The following is a 22,760-nucleotide window of genomic DNA, read 5'->3' on the forward strand; positions in this document are numbered from 1 at the left end:
TTACTTGAGTTATAAATCTCTCTTAACTTAGTTTTTACGGCACACAACTAATATTCTGTACCAGCAAGGATGATGTGACAACCATAATAAAGAATGCAAAAGTTGCCAGTACAAGGATGATGAAAAGAGAATGACAAACAGAATGTCAAGTGTAACTCATTACTCATGATAGATGGAGAGAGAGAAATGAGGCCTGAGATGAAGATGAGCAGAGAAAGCAAAGTGGTTGTGGTAGTGGGGAGTGGGGACTACAGTCTCTGCTGGATGGAAAAAACAGTAGTACATAAATTGGTTAGTGACAGAGAGCTTTGGTCATAAGGCATCCAACACTCTGAGACGCCTCTCCTCCTTCTCTCTCTCTCTCTGATGATGGAGACTCTAGACACAGCTGAACTCTGCTTTCCACAACTCCTCAACAATTCCTGCAGGAAACCCATGCTGTCTCAATCTGATGCCTTGCTTGCTTATATCCTGCTGTCATCCATCTCTCTGATCACTGTGGCACTCAACCTGCTGGTCATCATTTCCATCTCCCACTTCAGGCAGAGATAAACTAATTGAGCTAATATATATTTTCATCATGTACATTTACAAGGAGAAATGTGATTGAGGTTGTATATAGAGTTTATTTTCAGGTCTTGTAATGTAAAACTTGCAGTTAACAGTTTTGTACATAGAAATACTTTCCAAATCATTTTTATGCTATTCATGTTATTTTAAGTATATGCTTTCTATAAATGTATGTATGTGCTATAACTTACAAACTGCTGTTAATGATAATCTGACATGTTATTATATTCTGTCTCCTCAGGCAGCTACACAACCCCACCAACTTCCTCATCCTCTCTCTGGCTGTCTCAGACTTTCTCGTTGGCCTCCTGCTGATGCCGGTTGAAATCCTTCTTACAGAGACCTGCTGGTACCTGGGTGACCACATGTGTGCTCTGTATTATATCGTAGAGTTTATCATTACCTCATCTTCAGTTGGAAGTATGGTTCTCATATCAATTGATCGTTATTTGGCTATCTGTGACCCTCTACAGTACACCACTAAAGTTACTCTGGACAGAACAAAAATATGTGTTTGTCTGTGTTGGATCTGCTCTGTTCTCTATAACAGTCTGATTTTAAATCACTTTCTGACACAACCTGATGGACACAACTCCTGCTATGGAGAGTGTGTGGTTATCCTAAACTATATCACAGGAACTGTTGACTTTGTCTTCACCTTTATAAGTCCAATTAGTGTCATTGTAATTCTGTATATGAGAGTATTTGTGGTTGCTGTGTCTCAGGCTCGCACTATGAGGTCTCATATTGCAACTGTCACAGTCCAGAGTACAGTGAAAGTAACTGCTAAAAAATCTGAGATGAAAGCAGCCAGGACTCTTGGTGTTGTAGTTGTTGTATTTGTAATATGTATTTGCCCATATTACTCTCCAGTCCTTATAGGAGAGGATATTGAAGACAGTAGTTCATCCTCACCTATTGCACTGTGGTTGTTTTATTTTAACTCCTGCCTAAACCCTATGATCTATGCCTTTTTCTACCCCTGGTTCAGAAAATCTATTAAACTCATTGTAACACTTCAGATACTGAAGCCTGGCTCCCGTGATGCTAAAATATTGTAAAGATAGACAAGGGTTTTTAAACTCTCCTTAAATGATCTTTGTGGCAGGTGAACACATTAATTTGTTTTTCAGCAAATATGTATAGAAACACTTCAGATACTGCAGCCTGGATCATGTAATGCTAGAATAATTTAGAGAAAGACATGGGAGTAAATTTAATAGAACTCTCTGGGAAGATGGAAATAGCTTGCTTCTTTAGTTTAAGTACAAGGTTTAAAGTTTTAAACCTCCATGTACTCCCAGATTATATGACTGCAGTTTCTGAAGTAATGATGTGGATTAACTACTACAGAAACACTTTTCATAATACAGTCCACAACCAGCACAAGTGTATATACAAAAAATGATAAGTAAGGTATTAATTGCAGTTCCATCTGCAGGTATTCATATCTGTTAAACTCTGTCTGTACTAACTACAAGTACTAGTGTAAGATTAGAATTCATACTGTGCAGTACAGCAGCAAATAAAGTACCATACATATTTAAGTTGAGTGGTTTTTTCTTCTCCCAGTTCCCAGTTAAATAATCAGAACAAAAGATGAACATCAGCTCTGACAATAAGAGCACATAGGTTGAATGGATGTTCATACAAATGAAGGGGATCTTTACCATGTTTTCAAATTCTTTGGCCTTCAAGCAATAGTCAACTGCCCAAATGAACATTGAAAGATGTTTTCTTGCTGTAATCATTCCTCCTGTTCAAATTGCCCTCATAATTCACTTACAATATAACCGAATAGGGGCTAAAATTCCTCCTGTACAAAAAAATATTTAGAAGTTTCATTTAAGCTTCAGATTCAAATGAGTCAAATCAAGTCAATATCTTCCAACATTAGTCTTTGTGGTGGCAAAGTCCCTCTTTTTGTTCCTATACTTCCACCACAGGTCAACAGGGAAACACTGTCCTAGGAGACACAAAGAGGGAAATTGATGCTAAAAAGTCTGTAAATATGGCAGATATCCACTTGATATGACTTACACAATCTACTGAAGCCTCATATACTGTAAGCTTCAACTTTTATATGCATTTTTGCACTAAATAACAGTCTGGAATTTGGCCCCCATCACTTCCACTGAAAGTGCATTTAAAAAAGGTATTTTATGAGCAATTATGAACAGGACAAAAGATTACAGTGAGGGAAACCTATTTCAATGTTTATTTGGGCACTTTATTGTTTAAGTAAGATTTTGAAAACTTTGAACTTAGCCTTTAAAGAGTGATTGTATATTTATGTCATATGTTTAAACTGGAGAGAAAGACCCACAACAACAAGTCCAGTTAGGTTTTATCATGTTAAATTATGCAGCCATTGATATAGTTTCAGACTATGTTTAGTCAGTTACCATGGACTCACTAGATATACATACAATTCAATCTCCTTTTAGGTAAATGACATAAAATGTAACCCGAAGAGGTGAAGAAAGGTCACTAAAAGTGAGAGTGTGATGAGGAAAGAGGAAACAGCTACAGAAAGTACCTGTGTCTGTGACAGTGGGTGGAAGATGAAGAGGTAGCCTGTATGCATGTGACAGAGAGAGAGCGCTATGTAATACTGGTTATATTGCAGGACGCAGCTGTATTCAGTCAAGCAAGCAGCAATCACTATATTATCTCCTATTTCATAATTTCAAAAATTAGATTTTCAGAATATTAAAATTCTATATGCGGCATTGTGAATCATATTCTTACCTATTTAGATGCATGTATATTGCAAGTAGCAGGAGTTCAAAGGTACAGGAACTATATTTCATGATTTACAGGAACTGTATCTATCCCAATATCTGCATGGCAACTGAAGTGTTTCATGAGTGTGCTGCACAGTAATGATGTGGCGCTGTAGTCTGCTCCAAATACTGTACAGAAAGAGTAATGTAAAATTTGCCTCAACTTTGGCTGCTGATCCTTTGTTTGTATGATGTGCAGGTTTGGTAAAAGAGCAACATCTTGTTTGTTCTCTGAGGTGTGATATGTTTTCTAGGATCACCCGTTGATGAGACTGTGTTTCTCTCATGGGAAAGCTTTGTCTGTCAAGCCTGAAAAGCAGGTTTTTTTCACTTGCCAAATATAGAAATACAGTCATACCTGTCATTTAACAGATAAACCCAAACTAACTATGTCACTCTTCCATTACATTCCACACCTGCTGTAAGTCAAGCTTTTGATCCCTTAATGACTATCTGTCAGTCTCCTACATTGTTCTGAGTTTGGCTGCAGTTTCTTGTTGCAATGTGTTACGTAAATCACTGCAAAGCTCATTTAATACATTTTGTGACTAATGTCTAGACAAAGTGCTATACATTTTGCAAATCTGCTGTGTACATTCTCTGTTGATGTGGCTGTCAGTGTTAACTGGGAGCCATGCTAAACACAACAGGTTACAGAGGTTACTGATACCAGCTTTTGTACATACCCTTTGCCCACTACACATCATGTAGCAACCCAAGGAGACTGGCATTTTGTAGCCTGAAATCTCAACAATACCCATGGCACCAGGAAAAAAAGAATCTAAATTTGATAGTAACAACATGTCATCCGTGTAAAAAAACAACTGTTAAAGCTCCCTGCATCCCACCAGCACTTCCTTGATTTTCAAATAATCTCTTATTGATGTTGTCAGTGGTACCAAGTAAAGAACAATGGGGATAGAGGATAACCCTGCCTACTAACACGTTCCAGATTAAAGAAGGGGGCCTAATGCCACTCTTAAGAACCACTATCTGCAGCGCTGAGTAATAAATCTTCATGAAGAGAAAGCGAGAAAGCAGTAGAGTGGAGTAGCTGTCTGAGGTTGTTACCTGATGATCTATCTATCTTTAATAAAACTGACCTGTTTATCATTAAAAATTTGAGGCCTTCAGCAATACTGTGATTGTCATTGAATGTTGGTGGCAGCAGTTCATCTGCCATATACACCTTGGTCAGAATAATTGCTATGCCAATGTTCTTTTATAATATTTGACTGAAAAACCAAGTGATTTACTCGACTTCATTGACAATATGGCCTCCCTAACTTCAGACTCATTGAAATACATTCAACATGTTCACCAGGGTTGGAGATCTGTTTTTGACATTTGCTTTCATTGACAGATCCCTCTGACTTATATAGATTATCATAAAACCTTTTAAAGACCTTGCTGATTCTATTATCTGTCAAAACGTTTTGTTATTTACATAAGTTATATCAATGATTGAAAAATGGATACAATTTAACTTTAAATAAACAATACACAGTTTATTAAAATAACCTTTTATGAATCAAGTCCAAGAGACCATTTGACTCTCCTTCCAGATATGGCAGTGGTTGTTGGCATTCAGTGTGCAGACTCATCATTTGGTTGATCCTGCTTGACATGGAGACTTTGGAGATGAGGTGTGTGGACCTACAGCAAAAGCTGCAATGGGTTAAGCCCAGAAGGTTGAGGACACAAGCCTGTGGGCCCTAAATAGAGGCGTTTCAGCCCCATGCTCATTTGATGGAACAGGGTTTGTCCCAAACTTGTGGAAATTTGATGATGGGTTTTCCCCCACAGCAGACATAGGGCTATCATTAACACATTATTTCACAAGAATGGACCAATTGTTCATCTACCAAGCCATACTAGTAATCCTGACAGTGTGCAGTAATGGTCCTTAAGGCCTGGCTTTGGTCCATAAGGCCAGACAACTGACAATAGAAGATCATTGTGCCATCTGTTTGCACAGTCTCGTCAGTGAAAAGCTCGGCTAATTCTTCAGATCTGGTTGTCACTTGCTTGAACAGCTGGCATGCACTGCATCAAAGAGACAGGTTCAGAGTCACACAAAGACTGTGGCACAATGCCAGAAGATGTTAGGCCTCTTTGTGATCTGTTTTGAAACACTATTGTATTCAGAATATGACTCACAACAGAGGGACACCTTGAGGTCATGTTTCAGGACTTATCTTTGTCAAATCAACATGATATCATGTTGATTTGACAAAATTCTGTTGTGTTTTACTGAGGTCAATGTTTGTGGCCTTCCCTTATTCTACTATTCTTTGGTCTGTTTCAGAGTGTGCTGTATTGTGTTCAGTTTGACTCACACTGTGACTAATTTGGTATACTTTAGGTTACAGGTTGACTAAGGGAAGGAAGTGCAAGATTCAAATGAAAATTAAAATGATTACTACAGAAACAAAGGGGGGAAGGACTTCACAGAGAAACAAACAACTGTAGTCAGGCAACAAGGATGATGGCATGGCATTGACAAAAGAGATAAATCAGATGTACAACAGAGAAGGTTGGTCAGATCATTTCCAGTGCTCAGCAGCCTCTCCTTTTCTTTCTCTGATGATGGGGACACTGAATGGAACTGAACTCTGCTTTCCACAACTACTCAACATTTCCTGCAGAAGGCCAGAACCTCCTCACTCCGAGTCTGTGCTCATTTACATTCTGCTGTCCTTCATCTCTCTGCTCACTGTGACTCTCAACTTGCTGGTCATCATCTCCATCTCCCACTTCAAGTAGCCAAATCTTTGATAAACAGATACATTCATTCATTCAGGTTCATGGAAAAGAAAACAGATGTTGAAACTATTTATGATTTTAAACAAAGCTTTGATGTTTTTCTGGTGGGATATTATATATTTAATATTATATTGGAATGTCCATTAATACTGCAAACATTAATAAGTGTCTTTCTTTCTTTTTTTTTTAATCCAGGCTGCTCCACACGCCTACCAACCTCCTTCTTCTCTCTCTGGCTGTCTCAGATTTCTTCGTGGGTCTCCTCATGTTGTTTCAAATTGTCCTCAGTGGCTGCTGGCTTCTGGGTGACCTCATATGTACTTTGTGTTATGTTTTGAACTACACTATTACTTCTGCCTCAGTAGGAAACATGGTGCTCATATCAGTCGACCGCTATGTGGCCATTTGTGACCCCCTGCATTACCCCAAGAAAGTAAGTGTTAGAGAAACTACAATCTGTGTTTGCATTTGTTGGGTCTGTTCTCTTCTTTACAACAGTCTCATAATGCAGGACAACTTGAAACAACCAGGCAGGTATAGTTCCTGCATTGGAGAGTGTGTAGTCATCATTAACTACATTGCAGGAATTGCTGACCTTATTTTTACTTTAATTGGTCCTGTCACTGTCATTGTAGTTCTATATATGAGAGTATTTATGGTAGCTGTGTCTCAGGCCCGTGCCATGAGATGTCATGTTGTAGCTGTCACACTCCAGCATTCAGAGACTGCAACTGCTAAAAAATCTGAGATAAAAGCAGCCAAGACTCTTGGTGTTGTTATAGTTGTGTTTCTGATATGCCTTTGTCCATACTGTTCATCTCTTGCAGGCCAAAACACCTTGATTGGTTTTACATCTATGTCCTTAGATACTTGGATGTTCTATTTCAACTCCTGTCTAAACCCTGTGATCTATGCATTTTGCTACCCCTGGTTTCAAAAATCTGTCAAATTCATTGTTACACTTAAGATACTGCACCCTGACTCCCATGATGCTAACATACTGTAAAGTCAGACTATGGTGTCACCAATCATTTCTTCTGTAAAGAAGGAATAAAGTCAGAATGTATGAATCCAAAAACCTGGACAAATATAAATATGCCACAGTTCTATAAAGTGCATGTCTCAGAAATCTGAAGATGTGATCATGTTTTCTATTCTCATTATACTCCTTATTTAATGTTGTATGACTCAAATATAATATGTTACCTTTCCATAAAACTTGGGCCTTTTCTATTATTACAGGGAGCATTTTCACATATGTTCACCTCAACTTTTGGAACTTTCTGACATCACAACAGCATTCAAAACCTTGTCTGAAATCAGGATTCAACCAACAGCAGTAATTCAGGCTAAAATAAGCATTAACATGAAAAAACAACATCAGAAGTGTAGTTGAACATGAGTTTTGAGAACTGTGATAGGCAATTTTGTATTTGATTTCAATCATGTGGTATAAAACATCTGCTGTGTCTTATGAAAGGCCCTTCACACCCACATACACATAGGTGTTTCACATTATTCTTTATAGTTAATTCTGCTCAGGTTGAGAGTGGGTGTCACTATACAATAAATTGCTTGAGGTCCCAAACCTTAATCAATAGGAATGTCAGAGGTGTCGCTTGTCTGAGCCTAAACGGTGCTAAAAAGGTTACAGATTTGTGTACGAAATGTCAATCAACAAGAGTCAGTACACAATCACAGAGTCTTGAAGAGAGCCATGTGTCATGAGTCACTTTCACCCTCCTTTCACTGGCTTAACTGGGATGTTCAACCTGAGCTCATAAGCTGAAAGTCTCTTCTCACATCAAGTTTATTTAATTTTGAATCAACATTTTATTTACGTCAACAAAACCACACACCTCATGATGCATTGAATGTAGTGCATACAACATGTCCAGACAATCTCCAAGAGAGTTTTGATAACAGAGTTCATGATCTACACGTAAGAGGGCAAATAACATTTGTCACTGACCCTTTCACTGTAAAACAAAACTGGCTGAAAGTCTCTTTAGTGGTTGATAAATCAGCATGTCAAATATAAATGGTTAGAACAGTCATTTTTTAAGGGAAGGAGCTTGGACTTTGGTCTGTTTCAGAGTGGGCTGTATTGTGTTCAGTTTGACTCACACTGTGACTAATTTGGTATACTTTAGGTCAGGGGTTCTTAACCTTTTTGACATTGAGGCCCATTTTTTCAGTGCAGAGTGGCCTTGGCCCATTAAATATTAACATTGTATAGGTGTAATTGATCTCACTCTTGGTTTGATTTGTATTCAATAATAAACAAAATCCACTTACAGTTCATGAAGAGCATCAATATCTCGCGAAACCATTGGTCAATTTGAAAGACTGACCACTGTAATGAAAGTTCACGCCCTTTAGAAAGTAGTGCAGTTAAATCTATCACAATAGCACAGTTCAACCACTAGATGCCACACTGCTGGAATCAGTGAAATCTCAGCTTTTATTTTGTGTTTAGTTTGTTGTGAAATTAAAGATATGCTTAGACGGAGGAGCATTTTTGCAAATGGTGCAATCAGTTGCTCAGTGCTTGACTTGTGTTTTGTTGAGCTGTAAATGGTTGTGCTGGCTCAATAGCTGAGCTTCTTCTAAACAAAACGGTGTGTCATGACTATAGTCGTGCTTGTTTAACTACCCTCAGATGTTTTTCATTTATAGGGGGTGCTGTTGCCACCGCTGGCAGAGGCTCTTGGGCTTAAGAGGATAAATAAATAAATTCCCTACCTCCATTCACAAAGCCCTACTTGATGAAGCCAGGATTGTACTTGTGCAAAATGTTTGTCTTTTAAGGGGGGTGGGGGGGTCAGCACCACTTTTGCCTTCTTTTCTATGTTTTAAAAATGTCTCCATCACATTTGCTACAGGTGAGCGGCTAGCTAGCTGAATGTCTTCTTCTGTTCTTCTGTGAGCTTGTTAAACAACTGACTGACCCATTATAGCCACCATGTGGTCAGAGGCTGCATTGTAACTGAGCATCTCATGGATAACATCTCTGGTGTCCTCAGTTGATAACCTACAATATGCAGTCCTGCGGCCTTAGGTGTAAAACCGAAACTTCTCTGCGGCCCTCTAGGTGGCGCTTGCGGCCCACGTGTGGGCCACGGCCGTATGGTTAAGAATCACTGCTTTAGGTTACAAGTTGACTAAGGGAAGGAAGTGCAAGATTTAAGTGAAAATTAAAATGATGACTACAGAAATAAATAGGGGTGAAGGACTTCACAGAGAAAAATAGGGGGGGAAGGACTTCACAGAGAAACAAACAACTGTAGTCAGGCAACAAGGATGAGGGCATGGCACTGACAAAAGAGATAAATCAGTTGTACAACAGAGAAGGTTGGTCAGATCATTTCCAGTGCTCAGCAGCCTCTTCTTTTCTTTCTCTGATGATGGGGACACTGAATGGAACTGAACTCTGCTTTCCACAACTACTCAACATTTCCTGCAGAAGGCCAGAACCTCCTCACTCCGAGTCTGTGCTCATTTACATTCTGCTGTCCTTCATCTCTCTGCTCACTGTGACTCTCAACTTGCTGGTCATCATCTCCATCTCCCACTTCAAGTAACAGATACATAGAATGGTTTATGGAAAAGAAAACAGATGTTGAAACTATTTATGATTTTAAATAAAGCTTTGATGTTTTTCTGGTGGGATATTTTATGTTTAATATTATATTGGAATGTCCATTAATACTGCAAACATTAATAAGTGTCTTTCTTTCTTTCGTTTTTAAATCCAGGCTGCTCCACACCCCCACCAACCTCCTTCTCCTCTCTCTGGCTGTCTCAGATTTCTTCGTGGGTCTCCTCATGTTGTTTCAAATTGTCCTCAGTGGCTGCTGGCTTCTGGGTGACCTCATATGTACTTTGTATTATGTTTTGGATTACACTATTACTTCTGCCTCAGTAGGAAACATGGTGCTCATATCAGTCGACCGCTATGTGGCCATTTGTGACCCCCTGCATTACCCCAAGAAAGTAAGTGTTAGAGAAACTACAATCTGTGTTTGCATTTGTTGGGTCTGTTCTCTTCTTTACAACAGTCTCATAATGCAGGACAACTTGAAACAACCAGGCAGGTATAGTTCCTGCACTGGAGAGTGTGTAGTCATCATTAACTACATTGCAGGAATTGCTGACCTTATTTTTACTTTCTTTTGTCCTGTCACTGTCATTGTAGTTCTATATATGAGAGTATTTATGGTAGCTGTGTCTCAGGCCCGTGCCATGAGATGTCATGTTGTAGCTGTTACACTCCAACATTCAGAGACTGCAACTGCTAAAAAATCTGAGTTAAAAGCAGCCAAGACTCTTGGTGTTGTTATAGTTGTGTTTCTGATATGCCTTTGTCCATACTGTTCATCTCTTGCAGGCCAAAACACCTTGATTGGTTTTACATCTATGTCCTTAGAGACTTGGATTTTCTATTTCAACTCCTGTCTAAACCCTGTGATCTATGCATTTTGCTACCCCTGGTTTCAAAAATCTGTCAAATTCATTGTTACACTTCAGATACTGCACCCTGACTCCCATGATGCTAACATACTGTAAAGTCAGACTATGATGTCACCAATCATTTTTTCTGTAAAGAAGGAATATAGTCAGAATGTATGAATCCAAAAACCTGGACAAATATAAATATGCCACAGTTCTATAAAGTGCATGTCTCAGAAATCTGAAGATGTGATCATGTTTTCTATTCTCATTATACTCCTTATTTAATGTTGTATGACTCAAATATAATATGTTACCTTTCCATAAAACTTGGGCCTTTTCTATTATTACAGGGAGCATTTTCACATATGTTCACCTCAACTTTTGGAACTTTCTGACATCACAACAGCATTCAAAACCTTGTCTGAAATCAGGATTCAACCAACAGCAGTAATTCAGGCTAAAATAAGCATTAACATGAAAAAACAATCAGAAGTATAGTTGAACATGAGTTTTAAGAACTGTGATAGGCAATTTTGTATTTGATTTCAATCATGTGGTATAAAACATCTGGTGTGTCCTATGAAAGGCCCTTCACACCCACATACATATAGGTGTTTTATATTATTCTTTATAATTATAATAGTCATTATAGAATAAATTACTTGAGGTCCCAAACATTAATCAATAGGAATGGCAGGGGTGTCGCTTGTCTGAGCCTAAAAGGTGCCAAAAATGTTACAGATGAGTGTAAGGAAATCAATCAGCAACAGTCAGTACACAATCACAGAGTCTTGAAGAGAGCCATGTGTCATGAGTCACTTTCACCCTCTTTTTCACTGGCTTAACTGGGACGTTCAACCTGAGCTCACAAGGTGATGCCTCATGATGCAATGAATGTAGCGCATAAACAATACTGTATATCCAGACAATCTCCAAGAGAGTTTTGACAACGGAGTTCATGATCTACATGTAAGAGGGCAAGTAACATTTATTATTGACCCTTTCACTGTAAAACAAAACTGGCTGAAAGTCTCTTTAGTGGTTGATAAATCAGCATGTCAAATATAAATGGTTGAACAGTCATTTTTAGGGAAGGAGCTTGGAGTTTTGTGAAACACTAACAGAGAAATATCAAATGACTGTCAAGGTCTGGGTCAAAATCTTTTTTAATACAGACATGTGAAGATTGATTTCAAAAGGATTGTGAAAAACAAGTAACGTTAGTCCTGCTGGGTCAAAAATACCAAAATTAACTTTTGAAAAACAGTGTGTTGTTATTGCTCTTACGGTCGTGTGCACGTGTTTGCGTCTGCTGGGTGCTGGTGCCTAAAGCAACGTGAGTGATGTAACTTTCTAAAGCCGTGCAGCTATTTCATGGTTCTTAATTTGTGATCGGTCAGCCTCGCCTTTACTTTACATATGTCATCACTGACAGCACTTACAATAGATCTGTCGTACTTTTACCTGCCCTGTTGCATTCCAGACGAGTTCTCTGCTTTGAATTTAGCATTTGAACTTTAAGATGTTTTTCTTCAGTATTGTCTTTTGTATTTCTTTAGAAACACCACATGTCCAACCAGTTAAAGATCCCACACAAAAGAAATTTGTATTTGCAAACTAAATATAGACATAACACAGAACGTCTATTATTCTGGGTGAAAGAAATAAAGGCTCAACACACAAACTGTAATTATTAATCAATACTTTGGCTTTATCAGGTTCATATCAATACTGTTTTATTTATATTGCATTATACTGCATTTCTTTATGGTAGTTGCATACAAAGCATAAATAAAGATGATACGAGATGCATAATAGATTATAACACACAGTTGTTGTTCCCCTTCAAAACAGATGATCATATCTTAGAATAACATTTAAAAAGGTATTGATAAGATTGGCACACTGTCAAGTTGCAGTCACCATCAGCATCAGTTAATTACATATTTGGAAACTGGAATGTTGCGTGACAGAGGCCAGTGTGGGAGGACAAAAGGTAACAAGCTGTGACCATTTTTTCACTTTGCAGGGGAGTTGACAAGATTGTGAACATGTAAAAAGACAGTGATGTGTCCTTCACACAGACAGACAGTCAAAGAGCCTGTGAAACTTCTCTTCAAACCCAGAGCTGCTTGACTTCCTTGCTTTTCTACAACAGCTGCAGAGGGTAAGATAACCTGGGATCTCTTGAATCACTTCTTGTCTCCATAGGCTTTAATTTTCATCCAATGGCTGTTAAGATAGTGGAATACAAACAAGAAAAACAAAACATTTTTGAATAGTTAAAAGAACAAACAAACAAACAGAAATATATATTATACAACATATATTAAAAGTAATTGTGCATACATAAAGAGTCTTTTTTCACACAGCTAATTATCCAGACTTACTAATTGAAGCAGCAGCATAAATGATTGCAAATAACAATTACTCCCAAATTACTACCAATTTACCTACAGTAAGATGACATCATTTCAACACTTTTTTTAAAAACCCTTCATCAGAATGCAATGTGGCTGAATGTGGGTTTGGGAAAAAGTCATACCTGGATGTTTATTTCTTTTTGTTCCTCCTAAAATAAAATGAAAAAGGTTTTAGTCAGTAGAATGGCTCTACAATTATAGTATATTATAGAACAGTTTGTTTGGTCACAATGGAACCACTTATAACAGAACATTTTTTTTAAAATGTTCTGTTATAAGTGGTTCCATAATTAAAATTTAGTCACTTCAATTACATATTTTAGAAGAACATATTTAGAAATATAACCATTCACACATATGTGGTATGTGGCATAAGTTCATCCTATTGTATATATTTGTCCCTTTACAACTAAAAATTAATATACACCGATCTTAATTTTCCGCATAGACATGTGACTTAAAGTCTACTCAAACTATGTTTCAGCTCCCTGCCAGTGGACCTCCAACATGTTCTGTTTCACACTGTACCTGGCTGCAGTCAGCCTGCTGACAGGTAAGACGGCTTCAAAACTCAAGCACAGCCACACTGACTTTCATCACTTATCAACCATTTTGTAAGTCTCTGTAGTATATTGTGATTGGGACACAAGTAGGTCCAACATGTGTCAAGCTCATTGACCAGGTCAGATGTTAACATGTTAGCCCTCATCACTCTGGATTTCTGAGTGGTGATTGATGATGAATTGTGAAATCTGTTTGGTATTTGGTGTAAGAATCTGCTGTGCCTAATGTGTGTCTCCATATCTTTAGGAACTGCTGCAATAAAGCAGACATTTACCAATTCTGGGGAGATGAACATTGCCACTTGTCCCATCACCTATTATGGACAGACATATGAAAAAGTATATGTGAGTGTTATAAAGTCTCATGTTTAAGATATATACATGTCTTTACACCTACAGTCATTACTGTCCCCTTGTAGCCACCTTTAGTGGAGATCAACCATTATAAGACAAATTGACTGATATAAAAATGTGGACTGATTTTGAAATATGAATGTAACTATTTATCATCATCAGGAGATTCAGACTGCTTTATTTCTGTTTTTATTCATCACCAACATTTGGTTTCCTCCTCCATTAGAAATGTCAATGTTGTAAAGCTGATTTAATTCTCACATTTTGAATGCAGGGACATAGGAGTGGCTTTATGATAAAAATAAACATGCTTTATTAAGTCATTAAATAGACATAATCATTTAATGCAATATATTTAAACTATATGACTAAACAAATGATGAACAAAACTTTTCTGTTCTTATTGCTATTACTGCTCTGATTTGAACAGGTGGCCTTCAATGCTAGCAGATTTGCAGTTTGCTTCAATGGCCTATACAAACCTGGAATCAAGAATGACTGTATTCTGATGTCTGGAGGGACAGCAGACAGGGGTGATTTGTCAGTACTTACAAAACAAATACCTACCGGATCTGGGGTTCATAAACTTCTTCCAAACCTGAAGAATGCTGGAGAATGTGTCAACGTAATACCTCTAAAAGATAGTCAAGAATCTGAAGTGAGTGTTTTCAGTTTCATGACTTGTTAATCACTTTGATGTTTTTTGTTTTGTTTTGACTTTTGTTTTTTTGGTGAAACTCGTCTGAGCGTCTTTCACATTTTCTGTTGACAGATTGAACAAATTGAACTCGGAAACTTTGGCTCACAAGCAATTCTGGCAATCAAGACATATTCTGGGTACACAAATGTTGATGTTGTAAGTACAAGTTCGATCTATGCCGAAAAATATGTAAGATTTGATACATGGATATACTTTTAACAGTGTGATGTGAGTCTGTGAAACAGATCATACGTCTCAATTCAGGAACTGGATCAGTATCTTACACTAGTCAGTTGTTGGAGCATTCTAGTAACCTACATAGAGATGCTCCATTATGAATCACTGGTCACATGAGGTGGTTCAGGAGACTCACATTACTTTATTTTGGTTTTCAAAGTTTTAGCTTTAGTTCAGTTGGAGTCTTGACCTAGTGTTTCCAGTCATAGTCTACTATGTTTTTTTGGTACTTTGTAGGTGGCTGATGCACAGGTTGATGGCCAAACAGTTTCTAAGCTGAAATTTCAGACAAATGAAACAAGCAAGGGTGTCATCACAGATATGAGTGGATGCAGACTCTCAGGTTAGTAAATCCAAGGGTGATTTGGGGCCTCAAAAGCAGAACTGTAACATTTAAAATGTTGTTTCTTTGGCTTTATAAAACATATACTCTGGTTAGTAAAGCCTGACTTTTTAAACTATACTTACTTAAACCTCTCCCAATTTCCAGGTGTTGTGTATAAGACTAATACGACAGTTAAGGACCCAAACATCTGCTCTACTGTCACCTGTGATGTGACTGGTGTCGCTACTGCCGTCAGTTATTGTAGCCGCAATGAGCGTTGCCAGGGCGATGGCAGGTAAATATTTTTTGCCTCATATTTGGAAGGAAGTGCTGACTGATACAGATAATTCATTTCTCATTCATGACAAAACAAAAACTTGATTTATAATCAGTCTATGGAAAATTACGTTAATGCTGTGACCTTTCACCTCTTGGTTTGATCAGATTTACTGTTCCATCAAAATGGAAATAATTTGTTTCTATTTACAGTTTTCATGACACATATTGTCATCATTTCTCCATTATTTTCTATTTTTTGTTTGTTCGTGGGTGTTTCCAGTTCCTACTTATTACCAGTCTTTTCATCAGTCACATTCTAATTGTGTAATTTTCTATTTGTGTGTGTCTCTTCCTGCCTCCATCAGTTGCGCCTTGCACACTACATGCACGATGACAGGCTCCACCGTCATCGATTTCATTGGTAGAGTTCACTTTGTTCCAGATCGATGTGCATACAATTTAATGAAGTCCTCATCAATCCCAGACTTCCAGGTTCTGGGGGTTTTCCAGGAACGACGCCGTAAAGATATGAGTTTTTTGGACCATGTGATACTGCAGCTGGATGGTCCAGGTGTTCAGATTTCTCTGGGACAAGGTGGCAGAGTTCAGGTAAGTTAGGTACTGCCACAATTGGTAAAGTAATGAGTTAGTCTCTAAAGTACTGTAATGTATAATTACAGCTCATTAATCGCTGATGCCCAGTACATTCCAGGCAGTTTCTGATTAAGGTATTATGGGCCCCAGTTTTTTGTGAAGCCCCTATGATCAGATATCACCAAGAACTGAGAGAACCATGACATGTTTGGTGGAAAAGCAATAGGTTGAAATATGAGATTACTCATATAAAGTCATAGGCATGGACAGGAATGCAGGTTTACACACACCCATACACACACACACCCCTACACACACACACACACACACACACACACACACACACAAACACACACACACACACACACACACACACACACACACACACACACACACACACACACACACAACCTTGTTTTCAGCAAGACAAAAATGCAGACTCAGACCCATAGTTCAAATTAAAATGAAATTAATTTGAAAAACTAACTTCTCTCTTTGTTATAACATGGTGCACAGGCACAAATTCAAATTGGTATATAAATAAAATGGGTGATGCAGCCTAATATTAGCACAGGGACAATAAAAAGAAAAACACTGCCAGAAGTATCTAAAGTAATTCACATAAATGCATTCACAAATCAAAGTAATTAAAAAAAAATGCTGAATGACTGAGATGGCTTTTCACTTTTTTGAGTTTCCATTACACTATAATTTTGAGAGTGCTTATCACAATGAATTAATATTTATCATATTTAAACTTCTTTTAAAACACTTTCCACAATTATCATTAGCATATATGATGTCTCTGTTCGGCCGCATATGCACAGAGAAGAAAAGAGAAGAAACTACTAGATGTTGTTTTGCAGGTTTACGGTTTAGAGTTAACAATTTACAATAGTAATACAATTTAAATAGTTATACAGTAGTAAGTTAAAGTAAAGCAATCTGAGGAACTTTTCAGGGGAAGAGAAGAACAACCTGTGTGCCATTCAGTCATTATGACAGCATGTGGTGGTTGTAAAAAGAAATTGCACTATCTAAGGCCATTTATGAAAGCAAAGTGATGTAGTTCTCTCATTAAGCCACTAAGGGGCAGGCAAAGGCACACTATCTGAAGTTCCATTTGTGCCAGAGAAACATGTTACAGCTGACAGTAGTATAACTGTGTCTTTTTACCTGTAGGTTTGTATTGCATGTTGTTTTTATTGTATGTCATTTATGTGCTGCAACTTTTTTCCCTGTCTCCGAGACAAATTTCTCCCTGGTAGAGACCAATAAAAGTAACCTAACCTAACCTAAATACAATGCATAATGATAATGTGGCCATTGCCTCCTCTGCTCGCTCCTTGTGAAATAACATGAAATTACAAAATAATCATAATAATATCAAATGAAATCACTGAATGCTGCTGTGCATTTATGTGTATTGTGATATTTGAATGAGTTTCTCCTCTCTGTTGTGATGAAGCTGAACAACAAATTGTTGGCACTCAGCGCCACCCCTGCAGTTTTCCATGGTGTGGAGCTCTTTAAAGACCAGACAGGTGTGACTGCTAAGATGTCAGCATCCAAATACACAGTTTCTGTAGTCTTTGATGGCACCACTGCACAGATCCACATGACCGGTAAAGACAAATGAAATTCCAGATATATACAGTATATTTAAAAAGACTATCGACTTAAAATATTGTGTTGACACTTTCTATGCTGTGTTCAAAGTGACAAACAAAAATAGTATAAAACATTTCAATAAAATTATACCTGTTTTAACAGTCTTATGAAACTGTCTCATGTTTGAATCAGTGAATGGCAGCTGTCATTTAGTGTCTTACTGTGTTGGTCCACTTTCAAAATTTGACTCATATTCTCTCCTGAAACTGTCCAGGATCAAGTGAAGCACCCGTGCAAGGTTTATGTGGCAGTTCCAACAGGACTGTTAGTGAAGAGGGAGTCTCTAAATACAGCGCCTCTGGGTAAGATCACAAACACGCTAATTTAAATGAAAGGGCTTTTAATGCAAAACTGTTGGCCAGTCTTTGATCGTTTGCTGTTTGTCATCCCACAGTTGTAAGACACAGCATGATGACGCTGCTGATAGTACGATCAACTGCAATGCCACAACTAAATGGTAAATGCAAACCCTCATAAACACAGCACATTCATCTCTGTGGTATGCTACTTTGTCATGCAGTGACTTCTTTTGACCTATTAGGATCCTCAAACTATCCACTTTTGCATGGGGACAGTTCACAGTGTGTCATACAGTTTAAGGTGTACACTACACTTGTCCTATGTTTCAGCTCCAGCAGGAGTCACAAAATTAAACTTGATAATGAAACTATAATAAATGCAATTGAGAAAAACCTTTGTATTGTTTCTCCTTGCAGACTGGATTTTCATGCCCCATTTTCCTACTCTGCTTTATTACAACAGGTGTAATCTCCTGAAACAGACTCCCTTCACTGCTTGCAACATGCACATTGACCCAAAGCCTTTCATCACTGCCTGTACACAGACTTTGTGTAAATACCCTGCAGTGGATGGTCTCAAATGCCAGTTCCTGGAGGCCTACGCCAGAGCCTGCTACCACCGCAGCAAAGTCACAGTAAAAGACTGGAGGTCAAAGAGCCGCTGCTGTAAGACAATCTTTCAGTTTCTTCTGTTCTAAGATGATATAAAACTATAACATGATAAATGAACAAGAGAAGAATCCTGCATGGGTCCAGTTGCCTACCTACGTCCACTCAGAATCAATTCCAGACCTGATGTGAACCTGTGTGTTTCAACCTCGTATAGCACCTTGCCATCAGGTGTATGAAGGCTGAAGAACGTGTTTAATTTTAAGCTTTTCAGATCCTTCTTGATGATCTCTTGACCTAAAATCAACTCCTTAATTGGGTAGAATCACAAGACTGTATTGTAATTTTTATTTTGCGATTCCTTTTATTTATTTTTCATTTGAAAATTACATCTATTCATTTATTCTGTGTGTGTGTGTGTGTGTTTGCAGCTGATGTCACTCGGGCCTGTCAGGACAAATTCTGCAGTGCTCATGAGTTCTGTGGTGAAAAAACCAGAAGTCGGGAAACCCGCTGTGTCTGCCGAGCCATTTTTGCCTCCAAATACAGATCTACTAGCAGTTTTGGTACGTCAGCTATGACACAAGAAAGTCTCAGCTACTGGATTTTGGGATGGATTTTTTTTCAGATTTGTGGAATAGCTGTGAAATACCCATAGACCTCATATTAGATTCCAATATAAAGCTAAAACATACCTTCTTACAAATCAAGTAGCATTTGTTTATTTCTGACTTCTTCCATTGGTCTCAATAATACAGAGTGAACCGTTAATCTTTTCAATCTTGCATGTAGTAGTATTCAGAATTATTAAAAGGATCAAATGCAAAAATGCACAAAACTGATAATGATAACCCACCTAAAAGATTATTCTCAATGTTGCATTTATGTTAGCATGTTCCTCATCTCTGCTTTTGCTATATATATTTTCAGGTGAGCCGACGGTCTGCAAGCATAAGTCTGCGTCACTAACTCTGGCTGGATGTCTTTTGGAAGACAAAGGCATTGACTACTCTGTCCTACACCTCAATGACGAGTCCTGCAAAGGTGAAATGAACAATCTGACCCACATGGTGACGTTCAACTTCAATAGCAGGAACACTTGTGGTACAGTGATTGTGGTAAGTATCACCCCCCTCACAATATTTGATAGCATAGAGGCCAACAGGAAACAGGGAAAGATTAAAGTGATCTCCCTCCCCCATATTTTAAAAATCCACAAGAGGACTGGGGTTCAACAACAACACTATTACTATTACTACAATAGTAATCAGTGTAGCATGAATAGTAACGTAGAGCTGGTAGTCAGCAGCTAACCAACCATGAGAAGCTGCTGTCAGACTATCCATGTCCACAATGGAAAGGCATAGACTCTGGTGGAGTTTTGACAGTCACTAGAGGCACATTTGGTTAGCTGGCGTTGTGCCATTTATCCCTGATGCAGCAGCTGATATATGAAATAGATCAAGAAGTCTTGCCTAATATGTCACAATTAGGGAGGGACAGAGAATTTGACTGAACTCAATTTTCAATCCATGGTCGAATATTCAACTTATAAATGCATGATATGGAAACTTGAGGTCTCCGAGTGCACTTACACTGAGAATGGACTTTACAGTGAAGTATGAGACATCTTGTCCAACAGTTAAATTTCTGAAATAAAATATAGTTGCATGTTTATTGTTTATGGGTTGGGTTATGAGAAGGATTAGATGTTATTTTATGAATTTCTAACAAGGTAATTCAACTTTTTGTGGATTTTTTTTGTTGAATTATTATTCAAAGCAGAGTATTTTTCTTTGTCTTAAAACATATCTGGAGGGTATCTCTAAATAATCACTTTTTTTAAATAATCATTTAATAACCTAATGACTGGTTATAGGTAAACTTGCATGAGAAGTAACAATGTCAGCGTCTTTTTGACCATTCTAGGCAAACGACAGTCAAGTTATCTACAAGAACACCGTCATGACACGGAACAGCTCCATGTACGGCCTGATTGAACGTCACAACAAAGCACATATTGACTTTACCTGTTCATACATTCAGCCAGATATCAAGAGCTTGGGCATCAAAATCAAACAGAGGTGTGTGGTGGTTGCACAGCATGTTGTTCCAGATGTGTTGAACAAAATGACTTTTAAGGCTGACTGAACTTCACTTGGTTTTTGTGTAGCTTGGTAGAGTAACAAAGTGTAAGCGGAAGGCAACTTATGATGTCTTTCCTTTCCAGCTCTCTGAGCCAGAAGATTGCATCTGGACAATGGATTTACAATCTGACAATGACAGTATACACTGACCCTGACAGCAAGGACCCGATTCAGTCAGGCACAGAAATTCAACTCGATCAGACTATCTGGGTGGAGCTGAAGACAGATGGGCTGGATGAACAAATTGTTGCAGTGACCGACTCCTGCTGGGCAACAGATCAGCCATCGCCAAGCGGGAGCTTAAGATATGACCTCATCATCAAAGGGTGAGCCACACAGAAATGCTCATGGTGACCAAACTTGTGTCTTTGTTGTTGATGGACAGTACCTGTCATGTCTCCTTTCCTGTTTCTGAGCAGCTGCCCTAACCCTGCAGACCAGACAGTGAAGGTAAAGGACAACGGAGTGGGCACATCCAACCGCTTCTCATACAGCACGTTCCGGTTCTCTGGCCAAAGTGACAATATCTATCTGCACTGCAGAGTCAAACTTTGTGTCACGCAGGGTAATGCCTGTGTCCCGGTAATTCAAGTTCTTGACTATACTCACAAAAAATACATATGAAATTATTAAGTGTCAAATGTAAAAATATTGGCACATATTTGCTTTTGCTAATCCTAAACCTTAATCTCTCCATGTTTAAACTTCCTCCCAGAATTGTAGCCACGGTGCAAGGAGGCGCAGATCACAGCCGTCAAAATATGAGGATGAAAACCCTGGCCTCATCACCATGGCTTGGACTGCTTAGGTAATTTTGCTTAATGGCATCTGAGCAGAATGTCCAGATTATCTATGATCTCTGATTATCTATGTCTTTTTCTAACCCTGGTTTAGATAATGTCCTATGCTCATTGTTACACTTCAGATACTGTGGTCTGACTCCTATGATACCAATAATATATAAGTTTCTGTAGTGAACCCTTTCTTTAAAAAGAGAAATATTATATACGTTAAGAGTACAATGTCTGAATTTTTGAATGTATACACACTGCTCCATTGTCTTCCTTATATTGTTATCGTCAGTCATAACCACACTGGAAGGGAATACCATAAAATATTTACTTTTCTCAACTTTACATGAATACACAATGATGAGTTTCTAAGCATTATGAGGATGATCTGGATAACTCCATCCCAAAATCCATATCCCAAAAGATCTAAAATGTAAACTTAAATATCTTATAACAGATAATCCCAGTAAAATAACCCTAACCCTAACCCTAATTTAATTTATTATGAGTATCTCTTGGTGACTGTAATATATCACACATCATTTGCTGTTTTAATCCCTTACACAGATTTTTTGGCCCTGTTCACACCTGGCATTGAAATGTGTCTTGGATGATCTAATCACAAATGGACAGCTCTAAGTGTGTCAGTGTGTCTAAGCACTGTTATCTATGTCTTTTTTCTACCCCTGGTTTAGAAAATGTCCTACACTCATTGTTACACTTTAGGTACTGCAGTCTGACTCCTGTGATATCAACAGAAACACTATTAAGTATCTGTAGTGAAAGCTTTTCTTTAAAATGAGATTTATTATAGGTTACTAATGATAATACTAAAGCTTATGTTCTTGCAAAAGTACACTGTCTCTTTAAATGTATACACACTCCATTGCCTTCTTTATTTTGTTGATGTCAATAAAAGATTTACTCTGTATTTGTTTCAAAAACTTTTCTCACTTTTACATGAACACGATGATGACATTTTAAGATCTCAACTTAAAATGTAAATTTAAATTTAAAAAAAATGTGATTTTGTTTTTTAACACATAGTTGTAAAAGCTTGTAGGAATAGATTGTCAGAGACATTCCTTATATTTTCATTAGATATTAAACAATGAACACATGAAAAGTAAAGTGGCACAGAGCAGATCATGATCAGAAACTGTCAATGAGCTCATCTGAGAGAATGGTGGA

General features: G+C 38.0%; 4 protein-coding genes across 4 annotated transcripts; all 4 read left to right on the forward strand.

Moving 5' to 3' along the window:
- The first annotated feature begins 366 nt into the window (after positions 1-366).
- Positions 367-1,631, forward strand: LOC128368053 (trace amine-associated receptor 13c-like). The gene is made up of 2 exons (XM_053328782.1): positions 367-542; positions 812-1,631. Exons 1-2 carry the CDS (start codon positions 367-369, stop codon positions 1,629-1,631), a joined length of 996 nt encoding a protein of 331 aa, XP_053184757.1.
- Positions 1,632-5,942: 4,311 nt separating this feature from the next.
- LOC128368059 (trace amine-associated receptor 8c-like) lies at positions 5,943-7,199 on the forward strand. The gene is made up of 2 exons (XM_053328789.1): positions 5,943-6,118; positions 6,318-7,199. The coding sequence occupies exons 1-2, from the start codon at positions 5,943-5,945 to the stop codon at positions 7,126-7,128; spliced, it is 987 nt and encodes a 328-aa protein (XP_053184764.1). The 3' UTR covers positions 7,129-7,199.
- Positions 7,200-9,526: 2,327 nt separating this feature from the next.
- Positions 9,527-10,691, forward strand: LOC128368060 (trace amine-associated receptor 8a-like). Its single transcript, XM_053328790.1, has 2 exons — positions 9,527-9,702; positions 9,881-10,691. Exons 1-2 carry the CDS (start codon positions 9,527-9,529, stop codon positions 10,689-10,691), a joined length of 987 nt encoding a protein of 328 aa, XP_053184765.1.
- A 2,816-nt stretch (positions 10,692-13,507) lies between these two features.
- Positions 13,508-21,586, forward strand: LOC128367671 (alpha-tectorin-like). Its single transcript, XM_053328282.1, has 15 exons — positions 13,508-13,553; positions 13,811-13,908; positions 15,092-15,197; positions 15,345-15,474; positions 15,824-16,067; positions 17,521-17,677; positions 17,938-18,025; positions 18,118-18,180; positions 18,486-18,688; positions 19,063-19,197; positions 19,562-19,749; positions 20,561-20,715; positions 20,862-21,104; positions 21,198-21,360; positions 21,494-21,586. The coding sequence occupies exons 1-15, from the start codon at positions 13,508-13,510 to the stop codon at positions 21,584-21,586; spliced, it is 2,112 nt and encodes a 703-aa protein (XP_053184257.1).
- The last annotated feature ends 1,174 nt before the right edge of the window (positions 21,587-22,760 follow it).

The sequence above is a fragment of the Scomber japonicus genome, chromosome 11 (assembly GCF_027409825.1).
Source record: "Scomber japonicus isolate fScoJap1 chromosome 11, fScoJap1.pri, whole genome shotgun sequence".
Lineage (NCBI taxonomy): Eukaryota > Metazoa > Chordata > Actinopteri > Scombriformes > Scombridae > Scomber > Scomber japonicus.